Genomic DNA, 18,945 nt, shown 5'->3' with positions numbered 1-18,945 from the left:
GACAGAGCAACCTTTTTTTAAATACCAACAAAACCCTCCAGGGGCCATTTGAAAGTTTGCAAATAGAATAAAAAGATCCAAGGACTTCTGCCCTCCTCCTGTGACCTGTGAGAATCTCTGATCTGATCCATGTCGTGTAAATAAAGCAGTGTTCAAAAAAGGAGGGCCAAAAAAATGGAGGACCACAAATGTGAGGCAATTAGAGCAGAAATGAAAGGAGGTAAGTCAAGCATACCTAATGATACCATATTCATCAACTTCTGACACTCATTTTACCTTTTTGGCACTTTGCTGATACCCTCATCTGGATAGTCTGAGCAGGTACCGTGAGCGTGGCTCAAGGACACTTTAAAAAGATGAGTTTACTGCTTGGATTAAATGGAAAAGTATCTGTAGTCACAGTGGTAAATGGTAAATTGACTTGCGCTTGTATAGCTGACTACACAAAGCACTTTTACGCCACAGGTCACCCCAGCTGTTCACGCACTGATGGCAGAGACTGCTATGTAAAGTGACCATCAGGAGTAACTCGTCCCGTTCATACATATTAACTCTTCGCAGTCGAAGCAGCCGGTGAAACTTAGGGTGAAGTGTTTTCCTCTAGGACACATCCGACATGAGCTGGGAGCTGGGAATTGAACCCCTGACCTTCCAGTTTAGAGCTGACTCTACCAACTGAGCCACAGCCGCCTCATGGTGCCTTGCCGTCATATAATCAATAAACAACATATCTGAAAGATGACATTTCCATTGTCTTATACTTGTGCTAATGATGTACCGGCCAAATACTATAAACAGCTGAAGAACAATAAAACAGGAAGGAGCTCATTTGTTTTAAATTATATTTCTTATGCCTTTCAGGAGAATAAAGATACACACAGCAACACATAGACATAACCAAAGCATAAAAACAACACAAATAAACACCTCATAAGAAGTTATGGTGAGACATATTATACTGAAGTTCAGTTGGAAGTTGTCCAAGGATAAATGCCGAGGGCAGAAAGGCAACCTGATAGAGATAATATCAGTTTATATGACACTTTCTTAATTCTTTTTTTGAACTAATTAATCAGGTAGCTCCAAAGACAGTGTGAAAATGGGCCTTCTTCTTGACCACAGATAATTAGGATTGTTTTAATCACGCAATGTAAAAAGGAATGTTCTAGACATGTAACGCTCTCGTCAGTTTGGCAGTACTGCGAGAGAATAAAAGAGTTCAATGACGCCTTCGTCCTGTGATGTGATGAAGTTATGTGTCAGCTGCAGTGGAGCAGAGCGATGGAAGTGGAAACTACAGAAACCATCATCCTTTGCTCTCCGCTCACCGCTTCAATTTAGCGAAAATGGCGGATAGTGGGGAAGGGTAACAGAGAGAGGATTTTGTAATACTGCCTTTTGAAACTTCAATTTTTACACAACAGTCATTGCTTTAAACTGATCTTATTTAGACCTGACTCTGACAATGGAGAGCTCCCTCAAACACACACTAAACAAGTTTTAAACCCTCAGTCCTGCAATAATTCCAATGACTAGTTTGGCTTGTTTTGTGATACAGATCTTCTCAAGTCTGGGGGGGAGCGTACAGCCTTTTGAAACTTCAATTTCAAATTCCAGCTATGATCTGTATTGTGAGTTGATTAAGCCAACTTCTGAAAGGCAGGTCGGATGTGGCTCTCTTTGACTCATCAAATCTTCTTTTCTTTGTTTTAGTAGTTCTCTCACAACATTTAACATGCTTTGATGGCAGTACAAAACAGTGTGCGCTGTTTTTATTTTGCCCCCTTATAACTTTCCGTGGACTAGAACAACAACAACACACCTACGTAGACTGGTAATGATCCAGAGTCCATGGTGAGAACCATGTGGACTTTACATGATTCATGTCCCCAGGAGTTCAACAATCTGTATGTTAAACTTGAAAAGTTACCCATAGAGATATATGGACACAATTTCTGCATGCATATCACAGTCATGAACCCATCCGCCCCATCTGTCTACCTGCCTGTCTCTCTCCTCTCACTCAGAGCCTGTCATGTCTGCTTTCCAGCAGGCCTCCAGTGTCTGGATTAATCTCCCTGGTTGACTGCTGATCTGAAAGTGGGTCGGCCAACCATCCACCAAAACTAATTTCACTGTGTCACTGCACGGCGGCCCCGCCCACCATTCCCGCTGACACTCAAACATGCACACACATTGCAACATATCTTCATCTGTCTCTGTCTCATCTACATGGGTGAGGGCAGGAGGGCGGGTGAGTAGTCCGAAGGAGAAAGGTCAGTGCATTGAAGGAGTTCATTATTCGGAGGTGTCAGATATACGCTCTTTAGGAGAGCAGATGAGAGGATCACCGGAGGGAGCAAGGGGTCTGTTTTATATTCGACTGGTTATTGGTCATCAGCCAAAAGTTTGTCACGGCCTACTGGGTCAGCTGGCACCTACTCTGCCCGAATCAATCATTGCACTGTTTGTATTTCACCATCATGTGTTGTCTTTGATTGTATCTTAATTATGAGACAACTACCAACACATTTACAAACATCTTATTAAAGCTGACAAGGGTCATTTGTTAGCTAAAAATACACAGCAAAGGGTTTAATGAAACACCAGAAGCTTTTAGTCAAACACACACTCAGTCATTCTGAAATGATCGTACAATGTATCCACTACACTCGCTGACGTCTGGCATGTGGTAAACAGCTTTTAATAGCATCAAACCCACGGCAGTTTGTTTGGGGCCATCTGTCCAGTCTATTGTGTTTCTCGGCTGTGGCTCTGTGGAAGCACTTCGGGTGACAGCTGATGTATGGGCTCTTACAAAGTCCCCAGCCGGGCCGTCGAGATTTTGCCACACAGTTTTTTTTTTCTTCCCAGTCTGCTACCTATTCCCTTTTCTTTTCCTTCAGGTTTCTTTCGTTATGTATCTGGTCCTTTTGCGTCTTCTTTTTTGTGGCGGTGTGCAAGTGGTGGTTCTAGAGTACAGAAGGGGCAGGACAGGGGGGAAAGGAACTGTTTTGTGTCGCAGAATGGAGTGTGTGTGTGTGTGTGTGTGTGTGTGTGTGTGTGTGGAGTGGGTTAAAGGGCTGTGGGGTGAATCTGGGTTCAGGAAGTTTTCACTCCTTTCTTACCAGGGTGCCCCTGGCCTCTCCAGCTTCCAGTCAAAGGCTGAAAGAAGCCAGATACAGGCAGGATAATCACCACCTAATAAGAGGCTATATTGAAAGCAGGCTGGTAGTCTTACACTACAAGCATGAAAGGTGTGCACACACATACACACATGTGTCAGCTGTTTCAACATACATGCACACACATAGTGAGGGTAGATGTAATTATGGTGCAAAGTGACACACATCAGAAAGAAGCGCATCACTCTCAATCTGTACACGTGGGCCTGCATGTGAACACAACACACACCTACATGACACACACACAAACACACACACTTAAATACACAAAAAAAACGCACACCAGATCATTTTTCCTTTTTCTGACTTTAGTCCTAAACCACCATCCTAGAAAACTGTTGGCACACGGTGAAAGATATCAATACTTTAACGACATATCAACGTTCAATTAAGAATGTCAGATAACGATCCCTTGTGGTGTTATGCATGGCGGATTCAGTGTGACACCATAAGTATAGATAGAAGAAATATTATATCTAAAGTTTAACAAAAATCTAAAGTTCAACAAAAACACTTCTCGAAGAGAAAATGTTAAATGGTTCATAAACCTTGATATTTAAAAAAAACAACAAAAAAAAAACTCTGCATGCTATCCCTGGATCGATATGCTGTACGAAAAGGAAGTCAATTCAGTCTTTTTAGTCCCCATAAGACTGAACTGTAAGACTACCTTAATGCCGTGTCAAGGTGTATTTTCTTCTGCAACGGGACAGAACCAATCACAAGTTAGAAGGTGGCACACGGTGTTGGGATCAATTTCACACATTGTTGAAAAAAGGCGTTTTTAGCCTTTATTATAGAGGGAGGATGGTGGAAACTAGGGAGAGAGAGTGGGGATAGACATGCGGGAAAGGAGCCACGGGTCGGACACGAACCCGGGCCGCCCGTGCGAGGACTATGGCCTCAATACATCTGCACCGCACCCCCAGCGCCCGCTGAAAAACGATTTTTTAAGTGGTCGGAAATCAGTACACACAACTGAGTGCAGACCAAGTCATCAGACATTTGAAACATTTTACAAGGCTGAGAAATGAAAATTTAACACAAGGGTGCTTGATGTTTCATTTTACGAGGACTTTGAATATATTTGTAATGGTTGCCGGTGGCCTTGCGGTTAACTCATGTGTCCCACTGAAGCGAGAGGCCAGGTTTCTTTTGCACCACTCGTTGGCAGAGTTCAACCTGATAGGACAGCAACACCGTTTGGATTGTGACACTACTGTTTCCAACTTCCCTATGCACAACATAGGATATATTTCCCATTTAAAAAAAAACTAAAACACTGTCAAATTTCAAAATGAAGTAATGCAGATAATTGTAAAGTAAATATCAGACAGTGCAGAGGCTGCTGATCTGAGCAGACTATGAAGGTATCTATATTCTTTACTTTATACAGTTTAATGAAAGTGAAGCACTTTTTGTTGCCCTTGGATGGTTGGCTTTAGAGCTGCAGCTATCGAATATTTTAGTAATCGAGTATTCTATCGAATATCCTGTCGATTAATCGAGTAATCGAATAAATCATACTTTTGCTTAATTAAGGTTTAACTCGTCTTGGGTCGTCCCTACAAACCTGCTTCTTTGCAGTTACCATGGAAACGCCTGCTTGTTACAGCCAACCACCTCTGCTCTACAGCTGATGATGATGCTCACCATATTACTGACAGGGTCCCAAATTCACTTTCTGATTCACTGGTCAAGGTGGCAGGTAGATGAAAAATACAGGCCAAACACGTTTTAATGGCTGAAATAGCAAATACTGTTTTGTGTAGCCTACACATCTGTTACAGTACATTTAATTGAGAAAGCATTATGTTCTGTTGAATCAATCACAGAATCAATCATTATGTCAGATAAGGAAATTGAGAAACTTTAAATATATATTTCCTAAATTATTATTCCACAAGCAAGTTCTGTCTTGATTTAGCTTTGAAGACATTAGACCTTTCATATTATCAGCCTGTATATTGTTAAAAGTGCATGTCTGTCTGCTCCTGCAGCGCGTGCATTCAGCACGCTCACAGACTATGACAGAGACTGTGAGAGGACGTTGCTATCGTTGTTAGCTGCAAACACGGAGAGAGTGAACGGAGAAAAGCCGACCGTTTGACCAGATCACGTGTTCCCGACTGGGTCGTATGGATCACGGATCAACTGTGTGCTGACTAAAAGTTAAAAGGGGCGCGCCGCGCACGCGTGTGTGCGTGTGTGTGCGCGTGTTAGCGCTGAGAGAGGAGCAGGTAGCTGCAGCTGCATTAGACGTGTTTTATACTCATACCAAAGTTTTGATGACGAAAAAAAAAAAAAAAAAAACTTAACGAAGCCTCGAGGCAGCGAAAATTCCTCGATGAATTTTTGTAATCGAATTATTCGAGTTATTCGAGGAATCGTTTCAGCTCTAGTTGGCTTTATTCAGCTTTGTTTACTCCACTTTTGTCACTCTCTCATCCCTCTGGTCCAATCCTGCCTCTTCTTTTTCCTGTGTCTGAACTCATTGTTGCTTTTGGCTTTATTCAGTCTGATGAGCATTTTGTGTGACGTGTCAGATGATGTAGGAATCATTGCGATACATGACTATTACTTTGTTCCTTCACTTGTAGCAAAAATCATATGAAAAGTAGTTAGCAATAAAAGGCCTCCCTTTTAATTTCTTTATTTTCACACAATTTTCTGTTTTGAAACCATTTTTATTTTTAGGGGAATTTAAAAAAAAGGAAGAAAAAAAAAAACATTTTCTTGGATTTGCAGAAAAACAAGCTGCACAACATGTCTAAAAGTCTGATAAAATAACCCGACTGTTGCAAATGCACAAAACGCTCCTCTATCCTCCCTAGAAATATTCAGTCAATGAAATGCATCCATCCTTTTACACACAGTCACCCACAACAAAACCATTATTCCAAATGTTCACACCTCCTGTGGCACCACACACCCAGTGTCGCGCTCTTAGAACATCAGCAGCATCAAAAGAAGAATCTATATTCTACCCTCTGCCTTTTTTTCATTTGAGTGACTATGAGGCGCAGCAGAAGCAGCTGCAGCAGCCTCTCTCCCAGATCGTGCTCAGCCAGGGGTAGGCAGTAGGTTTAGCAGGCGAGGCAGATTTATGGAGCTGGAGGTGACCTCTGGGGCCGTAACACGGTGATGGGTGAGTGGCTCTCAACAGTAAGCTACTGGCACTTGACAAAGTGCCCGAAGCAGAATGAATTTACTTCTCTTTTCCTCAATCATCAAGCAGCCACTGCCCTGACCCCCATCCTGACTGCTATAACAAGATCTCCCATCTCACAAGGGCCTGAAAAATTTACTGTCACATCTACTTTTCAATGAGCTCAAGTGAGCACTTCTTTCACCTTCAGCAGAGCAGGTGCCGCTGTGGAGGAGGGCTAACCTGCACCAGTGTATGTTGGCTTGGGGATTGAATGCATTATGTGTAAATGAGAGAGAAAGATATGTAGATACACACACTTGTATACAGGTCCACCCATATGCTCTGTGACTGACCCAAACCTAGTCTCTTCAACTCACAAACCTTCACACACATTCAAGCGTTTCAAAAGAGCATTTGAAAACACACTAATGAGAACACAAAGTATCGTGTTAATTAAAACACAAAGACGTACAGTACATGAATGTACATTGACATGTGCGCGCGCGCACACACACACACACACACACACTTCAGCATCAGCCTTCTCTTGTGCCCTCGTAGGCGAGGATGAGGTTGCCAGGCAGGGACACAGAGGGCACTGCTATACGGATGTCAGTAGACACCTCTACCGTTTATATTAGAAGTCAATCTACCTTATCACATCCCTTATACACACACGCACACTCACACTGGCACACACATCAAGTATTATGAGGTGTGTGTTTGCCAGCTTTCATCAGTTTGATGGCAGTAGAGTTGGACTTAATGATCCTGATATTTTTTTATATGCACTCGATAAATCTCGAGGCACATTCAAATTTCACCTTTCTCTCAGTCTCGTTGTAGAGATGGTGGTGGAGAATAAAGAAGGATAACCTCAACCTGTACATGATTACTTCTGATAAATCAGCTGTAAGTTGCTAATTAAAGTGTTTGCCAGTTGACTGTTCAAAAAAAACAAAAAACTGACCATGCATTCCCCTAAATTGATGATGATCATTTCTGTAGGAGCCATGAAAGTTAGCACATTTAAGAATCAGGATCTGTGTAAATATCTCTGAACGCTGTGCTAAACATTTTGGAAAAAGATAAAAGTAACCTTGATTTTCAAAGTATGCAAACAAAGAAAATCTCTCTTTCCAAGAACATTAAATGGGATACCAGTCCATTAGCTAGAAAAACGACCTTACATAGACGTTTTTGAATGACTAGCAACTAGTGCATGGGCTTACAGTAGACATTTATGCAGGTAGGTGTGAGGGTAGGTCATCCAGTCATTCCAAATGAGCAGACTGAATCATTGAAGACACGTGACGGCAGGACACACTTTACCTTATTTTTTGGATTTGGAACACATATGTATTGGTTACTTGTTGATGTATTATTGGTGTTGTTCATCTATTTACATATAAATACAACAAAGAACAAGCTGCCATAGGACATCCATCCATCCATTATCTAGACCAATTTTCAAATTTGGAGTTGGTGGAGCCGATCCCAGCTGTCATTGGGTGGGAGGCGGGGTACACCCTGGGCTCTTGGCCAGTCAATCACAAAGCTGACATATAGAGACAGACAACCAGCCACACTCACGTTCACATTTACGGGCAATTTAGGGTCACCAATTAACCTATGGCTTTGGACTTTGGGAGGAAGCTTGAGTACCCGCAGAGAACCCCAAAATGCAAAAAGAGAACATGCAAACTCCACACAGAGAGGCTCCTGTCAGACAGGGAATCGTCCCAAAAAGTCCCGGCTCTGAGGCATCAGAGCTAACCAGTGCACCACCGTGAAGCCCTGACATGAGACATTTAAATTAGACATGTTTTTGTTCTAAAAAGATGAGGAAGTAATAAAACGTTTAGTGATTGAAAAATGAGTGCATTTAAGGACAAGTATTCTTCCTTGAATCACTCCTTAAATCATTGAAATAAACTGCATGAAACACACTTTTAGTCAAATACAGATAGACTAATGCATCTCCTAATATCTTACCAAATATTTGCTCTGAGAAACACAGACAGAAGGAAGACATATGTAGAGAAGGTTCCACTTGTTTAGATGGTTGCTATTTGAAGCATATGTGAAACAGTTACAGAGCCAATCAATACACTGCATAATAAACAAAGTCATTTGGTTATTATTATTATTTTTTTTTAACCATCTGCTTCCAAATGCCATAGATAATTTCACCTCTTTTCTTTTATGAGCCTTACGCACTGGGATAATGTAATCATGATGAGCCAATAAAAATCCATGATTAAACATGTGTAATTTTCCAGAGATGATGTATTAAAATTTATTGTCTCTCTCTAGCGAGTCATCAGATGAGCCCTGGAGCAGCAGACACTGCAGGTTGCAACTGAAAATAAAGAAGGGCATTAAAAGCTATTCAATAAGCCACTATAAAATTGATCAGACTATAAACGCTGCTGCCCGACTGCTTGCTTACCGTCCCAGCCACTCCAACAGAAACTGTTTCTGCAGTGGACAAGGAGAAGGAGAGTTTGAATAGAGCAAAGGCAGATAAGTTTAAAAAAAAAAAAGGATTTTTGTAGGAAAGAAAGAAAGAAAATGACAAAGCATGCAGGGGAGCAGATCTAAAGAAGTAATAATAGACTTGCAAGGGTTTTTTTTATTTTATTTTTTTTATCTGGACCCTGTTCAAACTATCTATAGTAAACGATTTTAACACTCAAGGTTGTGTCTGTCTCATCTTTTGTGACTTAAATGGTGCATACAATGGCACAAAGAATAAAGGGGGGTTATGTAGTATTTTAAATATCACAACTATAAAAAAAAAAAACAGAAAAGTTTTACTTTTCATGAGTGCCTGCACGCTGTTATCTTAATGGCAGCCCTGGTACTTGTGGTTTCATTAAGTTATCTGGCAAAAAGCATGCGTGGGATAGTTGGAGATAAGTCCTCATATTCTTTCATTACAAAAGAATACCATGTTGTCATTGGCCAATTGTTACACTTTAATCTCAAACTAACTAAAATGGAGCTTAAGGTCAATCATCATCTCTTCTTCAACAGTTTTCATTTTATCAACCTCCGACACCAAAATACAATTTATGTAAAGCCAGTTGAGGAAGAAAGATGAGCACATTCAGCACCAACTTCAAGTGCGAAGACCAAAAAAAATCTCCCAATACTATAAGAGATTTATTGTTTGAAATATTTTATGATAGTATGCCACTTGGGCCTTTCTACTGCTGTCTTGAAAAAAGAATTACAAGAAATGAGAAAATTCCAGCTGCAAAAAGTGGTTCTGTCGGCTGAATCAGTGGTAGTGGTCCGGCAAACTGCGTTTTTCTTTTAACTTTCAATTCTCCTAAGCATCCGTGCTTCACAGCCCCTTGGGCTATTGCCTTTCTCAATCTGTCCCTGGAGAGGCAGGAGTTATGGTCCCTGTCGATTGAGGAGAAAGGGATGTTATTCCCCTGTCACCTCCTGGTCGCGCCGCCATCCTCCCTGCCCTGATCTACGGCCCGACTCCCCCCATAGCCCCTTCCTCTTCTCCACTTTGCTTTGTGGTGAGCTGCTGGCTAAGTCGTTGTCATGGGCTGTGAAGACGAGGATGGCGGAAAATAATCCTGGGAGGGAGTAGCGGTCCTGAGATTGGTTCAGAGTTGACAGCTGCACAACAGTAGCAGTGGTGAATGCTTTAAGTCCGTGTTAGGACTAATGCGGGAAAAGACGGGGCTCAATGTGTGCGTGTCTGACGCTCACAGTGAACACATTTCGAACAGGGAAATAGAACTAACTAAGACGGAGTAGAGCAGCACATTTTGCTGGACAGGGGGTACGTGGCAAAGGTAAGGGGGGGTTAACTGAGAGACAGTTTGGCCAAAGGGAGGCGACCTGCAGCAGAACACATGCAGGTTTTTCAATGGCACCCTTAAAGGGATCAGTGGCAGGGTTAAACATGAAAGGCAGTTAGGTGCGGGCTGTGTGCAGTCAAAGGTGGGCTGGTGAAACTTCAGAGACACAGTTGTTTTCATTTTTAAACATTTTATTAGGTATAACTTTCATGACTTCTGTCCTTCATATCTAGATTTTTTCCCTACCATTCATTTGGTGGGAGTGGGCAGCCTACCCTCCCAATCCTCTGTCATCCTCCGGCTTTGAACTTGTGATCGGGTTTGCAGCCTTCATCCAGCACGTAAATCTGCCTTGATCTCCCCGACATCATTTTCAGACACAGACTAAGCGCTCTGATGTTAGACTACAAGCTAAATAAACAGGCACATGTGTCAGTAAATTAACTGCATGACTGAGCTGTGGACACCGTGGAGGTGTTTGTGCGGGCTGCAGGTCCAACATTTTTCTCGTGAGTTCTCAAAGTTCTGAGACGAGAGGAGTTTCTGTTCGTAAATGCTGTGCGTCTGCTTGGAGAAAAACAAAAAAGAAGATATATATCTGAAGGCACTAATTAAATCAATAGTTTACCTCCTTCATGTTTTTCCTCTAAAAGACTAATGATAAAGGAAAAAAATGTTTTTTTATATCCTACTATTAAATGTACTGTTAGGACTAAGAAGAAGGACAAGACTGTCTTAGAGGGAACACCTATCACATATCACTAAATGTATCTTTTTTTGTGTCCAAGTTTCTTGTTCATAATAATAATAGCAGGTAGATACATATTTCATTGGAAATATTCTCTTGATCCAGAAATGACCAAATAAAACACTTCAGGGGCTCAAACATTTGACCGATACATTTTAAACTCTCCAGGAAAGTTTTCATTCACATTCTGATCATTTGTGCAATATCTATTTATGGTTTCTAAGGAAGTCTTATGACGCATGTTTGGATACGGTTTTGCTCTCAGGTTTGGAGAAGAGCCATAAAAGATCAACAAACAGCAGCCTCTCCTTAAGTTATCAATACCACGAGCGAACATCAGAACTGACGCTAGCACTGGACCTTAAGCAAATCCTGAGTTTGTGAGGGTCTCTCTGGGTGAAGGAATAAATAAATAAGAGGATAAATAGATGAATAACTCAGAAGAATGGGAGCCTATGTAGCTTGGCCATCCATCATATATCCTATTACCACGCACTCAGCGGCACCTGCAGTATGTATAATGCAGTCAACCTCAGTAAGCAGATACAAATTCAACTCTTTTCCTCCTCAATTTATTATATCTGACAATGCCACAGCTTGTGCCTTGTTGTTTCTTTGAATTATGAATAGATTCCCTTCACCAGACTTTCGCCTGTGCGTGATAGCGTGGCGTTTTATGCAGAACAGCTGCGGAAAACAAATCGGAGGAGCGTAGTGTGCTTTGCAGCGGCTGGGCGAATATGCATAAACAGTTGCGCTTAAAGCCACTTAAGAAAAACCAAATGGACTCAATATTTCATCTTTGGATTTGTTTCATTGGGTGTGATGAATACGAAATGCAAGAACGCAGCATGAGTAACAAACAGACAGTCGTTTTAAGAGTTTCATATGATCTACGAATGTATATTACATTTTTCAAACAACGAAGAGAAATGGTAGACACGTGCTTTGGCTGACAATTTAAATGTTGATTCCTGTAACGGTTTGCCCCACTACTAAAGACATTACAATCAGAACCATAAATATGACAAACATCTATCACAATCTGGGGGAATAAAGGGAATGGAAGTATTGCATGTCAGAGAAAGAGGAAGGAACAAAAAGAAGAAAGGAAAGCTCGAAAGTAAATACAAATTAAAAAATCAGATCCAAGAGGCAGAAAGAGTGAGAGAAACCAAATGGGAGGGAAAAAGGAATGTAAATACAAGGCGAACCGACAGCACATTTTGACCACTGCCTGTTTGTTTGAGTATTTACACTGTGAGGCTACAATCAAGTCCTCAAAAGCTTTAGCCCACATGACAGGAGACTATTTCACCATGTTTTCTCTAAACAGCCGAGCTAACCAACCAAATCTGAATCTTCATTAAAACACACAAAAACCCTGAAGACGAATCCACTTATATTTGTCAATCACCTCTGGACACAAGAAGGGATTGCAGGGAAATTGTAGCATGTTTAATTATTGCATAGTCAGTTCTGGGGCTTGGCTGAACTTTTGAGCCCTGTTTGGTTTGAGCAGATGTAGAATTAGTACACATCACTTTGCATCAGAGAGACACTGAACATAAGCTGCTGCTCAGAGGCTAAACCTCTCTGTCCCACAAACACAGAACCCGGGATTCTGCTGAGGCTTTATCAATGTGAAGGCAATTCCCAAAGAGTCCAATTTTGCTGTAGGACAGTGCTGCATAAAATATCTTCTCGGAAATTAAAAATATGGCTGCAATAAACTTCTTCTTTTTACTCTGTTCATCTAATTTCTCGTGTGTAAATATCTTCTAAAAGTGCTAACATTTATTCCAAACATTATGACTTCTAATTCTATTTGATGATGTTTAGGAAATTTATTGCACAAACACACTCATAGTTCATGGTCCACCAAAGCTGATTTGCAAATAGAGATTTAACAGCAAGCACCCAGATGAAACGCACACATGCTGTCATTACACACAGGACTATTTCCTTTGGAGCGGGGGATCCTGTTGCATGTCAATGAACGGGGCTAAACGTGCATGACAAGTGATGTGTGTGGATAGTTAACGGCGAGTGTACCCCATGTTGGTGTCAGAATTGTATCTGGCTGTAATCTGCAGAGGATGCATGCAATAGACCGCCACACTACTTTATCTGCAAGGCCCCTAATTGCAAGAGTTTTGAGAAACACATGTTAGCAGAAGAGGAAGGGGAAGGAGTGTCAGATGTCAGCAATGTGCAGGCATATGGTTCCTACAAGCTCTGTTATAAAAACTGGTATTGACAACAGAGAAGAGGTTTGCTTGTGAGAACCTCCGGATGTTGGAGAAAAAACATTTTCTTTCTAATTCTTTTTTTTTTTTTAAACAGCAAACAGGCAGTCAATCTATCCCTCGAGCTGAAATTAAAGTTGAAACACATTTAAGTCCCAGCAAACCAAGTCCTTTATGTTTGCAATTCTTACATTGAGAACACTAACATATAAAAGACATTTAGAACAAGTGTCACCAAAATGATACGATGAAAATGAATGAGTTAATCTACAGATACAGATCGTGATCAACTAACACTGTACCGGGGGGAAAAAAACGTAAAGACTATTCAAAAGAGTTTAAAGCAGAGACCTCAAGTGAAAACTGAGCGACCTTTGAATTCCAAACACAAAGCATAAAAGAAAGACGACTGCCTGGCTGTTTGTGATTGTTGGGAAGGGGGCTTTAACAAAGCAAGACGATGACGTGAGGTAACACTCGTGACCCAGCATATTATTCCTTCTTAAAGGGCTCGCAACCTTCAACTTAGCCATTGTGTGGGGGCCATCTCATCAGGAGTACAACACTTATGCACATACAAAAACATGCACACAACCCTTCCCCTTTCAATCCAAACGCACCCACGCTTCACCCCCGATTCCTCTTTCATCCCTTCATTATGCACTTGTCCTTCTCTTGTGCTCACAGCCAATACCTATGTGCTTTACTTTTTTCTCCATGCACTCTCCACATAGCGCACTGCCTACCTTGGACATTTGTGCCAACCAGCTTGAACAAACAGAACGATGGAAACGGCATAAAGGTACCAAAAGCAGCACACTCCCAGTCCTACTACAGATTGAGATGACCTTGTACATGCAAGCTGCCACTATCTCAGACAGAGGGGGCACATCTGTTTGTTTATAATGCTTTATGGAAGGACATAGTATACCCTATGCTGAGTATGCAGTTAAATTAAGGTTTCTTTCCCTGCTTTGAAAGTGGTGTCTCCAATCTTTTCCACAACAAAACGACTCCTAACGTTGCTGAGTGCAGCATGGGTCACACAGCTCGATTGCAGCCAGGGTGTCTGGTTAGTGTTCACGTTTAACAGGAGATTTCTGATGTTTCTGATTTCACTCAGTAAGCCAGCTGTGTCTCTGTTTCAGAGAGCCTTGCAGTAATGCCTTGCAGATATGGAAGAGGGGTAACAGTGGGGGGAGTACACAAATGTAGCTTAAACCTTAAACTCAACTCCATGACCATTTGAAGGATACAGTGTTTCTAATTGTTTGACCACCCACCTCTATCAATAAAGGTTGGCTAAATGTTGACAGTACCTCTGACTAGAACATACTGTATATATTGAATAGATTGGCCCACCCTAATAACGGGGAGAAGATAGACTTTCCTTACTTGTACTTTATTTCTTATTTGAATCTCACACCTAAAATCCACCATAAAATCCCCCCCCCCGCCAAAAAAGAAGGAAAGAGATACTGTTTTCTGAGAAGTTTTGACCAATCATATCAGACTGCTCTATGCTACTTAGATGGTTTCTTGCTGGACAGAGGGATCAATGAAAGGGGCAGAGAGAGGGCTCCATGTGAAAGACAGACACTCAGTTCTGACCCAGGTAAAAGTCAGTACATTTCTCAAGGATGTTTGTCCATCTTTCCCGAATCGATCTCATCCACAGTGACTGACACAGCTTGTGAGAGGAGACGTGTCTATTGTCATAGCCTAGCCTGGGACTGACACATCCTAGAAAAACAACATAGGAACAGTCAGGAAGTAGTGCAGAATGTCTTATTGGCTCTATTTGTCTGGAAAACATATACAGTACTGCTCTCGCCAAGTCAGTGTAGCTCGCCCATCGACGATAACTCTCTCCCTCCCTGTTATCAGCAAACACTTTAATGCTATTCTTTTTTGACCACTTGACAATCCATAGAAAAAATAAACAAGATTGGGCCATTACTTTTATTGATCATTAATTGTGCATTGTTAAAAAAAAAAGCAACATGTCCTACTATGTGTATCAATTTACATATGAGTAGTTGGCAGGTGAATAAAAGTCTTTCAGACAAACATGATGAGGCAGTTCTTTAAGAGTTTAGAAAATAGAAGGCTGTAAAAAGGGTACGCACCCTTTTTACCTTCGACATAGGACCGTCCACAATATGAATCCTGGAGCCATGCTTGACCTATACCTAAACATGTTCAATCCTTCGCTAAGCCTTTTACATAAGAACCTACCAAACTGATTGTGATCTAAAATGTCTGAAAACAGGAGATGATACACTAGGAGGAAAAGACAGCTGAAGAAATACTTGAGGTGCTTAGTTTGGACTGCACATCTAACTTTTCAATCTAAATTCAAATTCCTATTCACCTGTGAGAGTTGTGAACGCACAGGTGATCAACATTTAACATCAACATTAATGATGATTTTGTTTTACTGTATTTAGTTTGACTTATAAACTAACACGAGGACCATTTCACTGCAAATCAACATTACAGCCATTGTTTTATGTGACAAACATGGTTTGTCGAAGGAGCCTGACATGTAGCTACAAACTATGGGGTTGGTCTGACAACTCACCTCTGGTCTTCTCCTCGTCCTTCCCTGAGCCTTGGTTGGTGCTGCTGTTGTCGGTTGGGGTGCTCTCGTCATCCTGACTCGGGCTGCTTCCCAGTGGGTAACTGACGGGCCGAGAGCTGGTAACGGAGCTGGATGGTCGGGAACTGGCACAGTTCTGTATGAAATGAGAAGGCTGTGTCAGCACGGTCACTTTTTCACTTTTCTGTTAACTGAGAAGCAAAAACAGATCTGGTTCATACATACTTGCAAAACGGACTTTTGTGAGGTAAATACATAGGTGTTTACGTGTTCCGCTCTTTAAACTTCTTTGTGCTCTGATAGGTTGTTTTTTTTCAATCTACCATAAAAGATTGAACAGTTTAATGTAACCAGCTCGTATTGGAACAAAAGAGGAGAATATACCTATACCATGCACTTTGTTTAAGCATCAACAGAAGTGCAGTTTTCCTCCATCTTTCTATAGTACCATGAATATATCTGATTAAGGAATCACAATAAACTTAAGAAACAAGGAGATGTTGTGAACTATTTCAGACTACTGTATTTTCCTTCAAACAATTCCAGCAACAAACCAGAGCAGCTGCTCCGTGGATGTCATTCAGAGAGCCTTGTTCCACACATCTTTCAGCCAGACCAAAATAAACGGCAATCACAGAAAACCTATTTGTTTGCACACTTCTCAAACAGACTGCGGGGGCTTAAATAGGCTCTGCGGCCTCTTAGATTTCTTGCTGTACTTTTAACAGACAGGAAAGCTTCACACGGCAAACACTTGGGTCTGCTTTTTTTTTGTGTGTGTGTATTGTTGATGTCAAGCTTCAGAGGATATGGACAGCAGACACAGAGATGGGAAGAGAATAAGAAATTCTCTGCTTCATGTTATTGTTCTGTAAACTCAAACCGCAGGCACAGAGATATACAGATTTTTATTGAAAGCCTTTGATTGGACAAAACATATGGCATGTCAATATTACATAACTGTGTTTGTGGTGAACAAATACAAATAACAGGCAGAAGTTCTTAACTGTCAATTTGAGCAAATGAAATACATATTCATTGTTTCCCCTTTTGCTACAACACTGCTTCGAGAGAATCAGATCTTCTTATATGTTGTCAAACATGAATTAAGATCAAAAAAACTAATCCGCTTCCAATTGATATCTATATTTCAGTGGTGTCAGGGGCATATAGAGTATTGAGGGGGGGATGTTTTTTATTTGGGTCCTGCAAGTGACAGCTTTATTTCACAAAGCAATCTGGCTGTGTGTGTACAAGAGGGAGGTCAGGGTGGGTCAGGAGGTACTTGGTATCAAACAGGCAGGATACACTGGTCAAAGTGTGTGAGCGTGTGTGTGTGTGTAAACAACCCCCCCCGGGCTGTGTGCGACACAAACCCGTGCAGAGGGCAACAACAAGGAGGAGGGCTGAAAAAGGTTGACACAAGAGTGGAATATAAAATGGAAGTGTGTGTGATTAGATTTGGGGAAATTTATACGAGAGGTTTTCAAGGTCAGGGGTGTGTCATGTCAATGTGGCAACAGCAATATAATGATAATATGCAGTTTAAGTTTTCCTATAATATCTAAAGGATAACAAAGTTTTGTGTTTGCCTTTATAGAAAGCTAATGTCATGTGCACTTCTCCTGCAGTATATAGTGAGAGTTTGCTGCTTTTTTTTAACCTGGAGCTCAATCTTCTCCAAAAAATCTTTATTACCTCCAATAATTCTTGTAATGCCAAATACACATATGGTACGTTTGATCTAAGCTATACTTAATGCTTACAGCTTCTGATGTTTGTTATTGAGCAGAAAAACTTTTAAAGATCAAATTTCAAATCCACTTTGAATGCTCTTATCAGATTTGGAGGAATCATTTCCCATTGGATTAACCCTTCAATGGTTGCAAATAACGCAACACATAAACCCCTCTATCCGACAAGTGCCATTCGTCTTCAAATGACCCCATATGCAGTAACACCGCCACAGAGTCTTTATCCCTCAGCTGGTGAGGCACGCTACCCAATCCTATGTTTTACAACATGGGGATATATAAGGGCATGTGCGGTCATCTAGAGCCAAATGTCTCCTATCCAGCTATGGGACAGGTAGATACAGTATTTCAAGCAGGATTTATGGCACAAAATAGCATTAGCTAAAAATCGTCAGGCGGCAGTGATGGCAAAAAAAAAAAAAAAAAAAAACGCATTCTGGTAGCGGAACCCGCCAAGATTGGAAAACTGCCACCAACAGAGGGGAGAGGAAGCAGTAAAAATGACGGGAGATGGGGGGGCCTCACTGATAACATGAGCAGACGATATATCAGACTGCACCTGGTGGTAGGGGGGCCCCTGGGCCCCTCTTACTCCTAAGTGTCCAACACACAGACACATTAAATTGTTTACATTTATTTATTTCATTTCTTTCCATCCCAGCAGTGTCCGTCTCTAAGATGGGAGGGGTTAAAAAAGTAGAAGCACCCTGCACATTTTTTTACATCAATCTGCTGTCAGAAATTATTTCATTCCTTCTTCAATGACCTGAAGTGGGTGATGGTGAAGAATATTAGGAGGGTGCTTAAACTTGGGTCAGGGAGCAGTGGGAGGGGCAGGACAAAGAGTTACTGGGCAAAGAGGAGTGGAGTGAATGTGATCAGTTACAGGGGGACAAGATGCATTTGTGTGTGTGTGTGTGTGTGTGTGTGTGTGCGAGGCAAAGCAGAGTGGACCGATGAGACCGTGTGCCGGAGTCTATAATTGTCTGTATGAGTGGGACTGTGAGCTGGTTGGTGTATGCTGGAGACTATTAAGTACTTTAAAAGTGCTTTGTGTAGACTATCTCGTATCCACACAAACAGTCGCACACACACACACACACACACACACTCACACACACACACACACACACAGCATCCCACCACCTCAGCCAAATAGCTACGTCCAACAAGGTATAAATACTGGCCTGACACTTTAATGTCAGGGGACTGCTTGTCCTGGATTAGAAACTTGTAACCCACCACGGAGCTTGACATTGCTGGGATGAAGGTGCTGCAATGGGCAGAGGGAGGATGGGGGGGGGGGGGCTATTATGGAGGGTCTATGTTTGATGTATAAGGGCATCTAACATGGACTGTCAACCAGTGGAGGCTAGCAGATATACAATGTTGCTTTGTGACCAGTTTTTCAATGCTGAAGATGTTTTAT

The 18,945-nt window shown here is 41.6% G+C and overlaps 1 protein-coding gene across 5 annotated transcripts in view; it reads right to left on the bottom strand.

Annotated features, from left to right (window-relative positions):
* The window catches only part of LOC306828030 (adhesion G protein-coupled receptor D2), a 75,057-nt gene that overhangs the window by 15,152 nt on the left and 40,960 nt on the right, over positions 1-18,945 (bottom strand). For all 5 annotated transcript variants that reach the window (XM_079350210.1, XM_079350212.1, XM_079350211.1 and 2 more), the window contains exon 23: positions 15,745-15,898. In XM_079350210.1, the coding sequence (XP_079206336.1) occupies positions 15,745-15,898 (154 nt within the window). The remainder of the gene's footprint in view (positions 1-15,744; positions 15,899-18,945) is intronic.

The sequence above is a fragment of the Symphodus melops genome (genome assembly GCF_947650265.1).
Source record: "Symphodus melops genome assembly, chromosome: 8".
NCBI classification, from domain to species: domain Eukaryota; kingdom Metazoa; phylum Chordata; class Actinopteri; order Labriformes; family Labridae; genus Symphodus; species Symphodus melops.
This window is presented reverse-complemented; position numbering and strand designations above follow the sequence as displayed.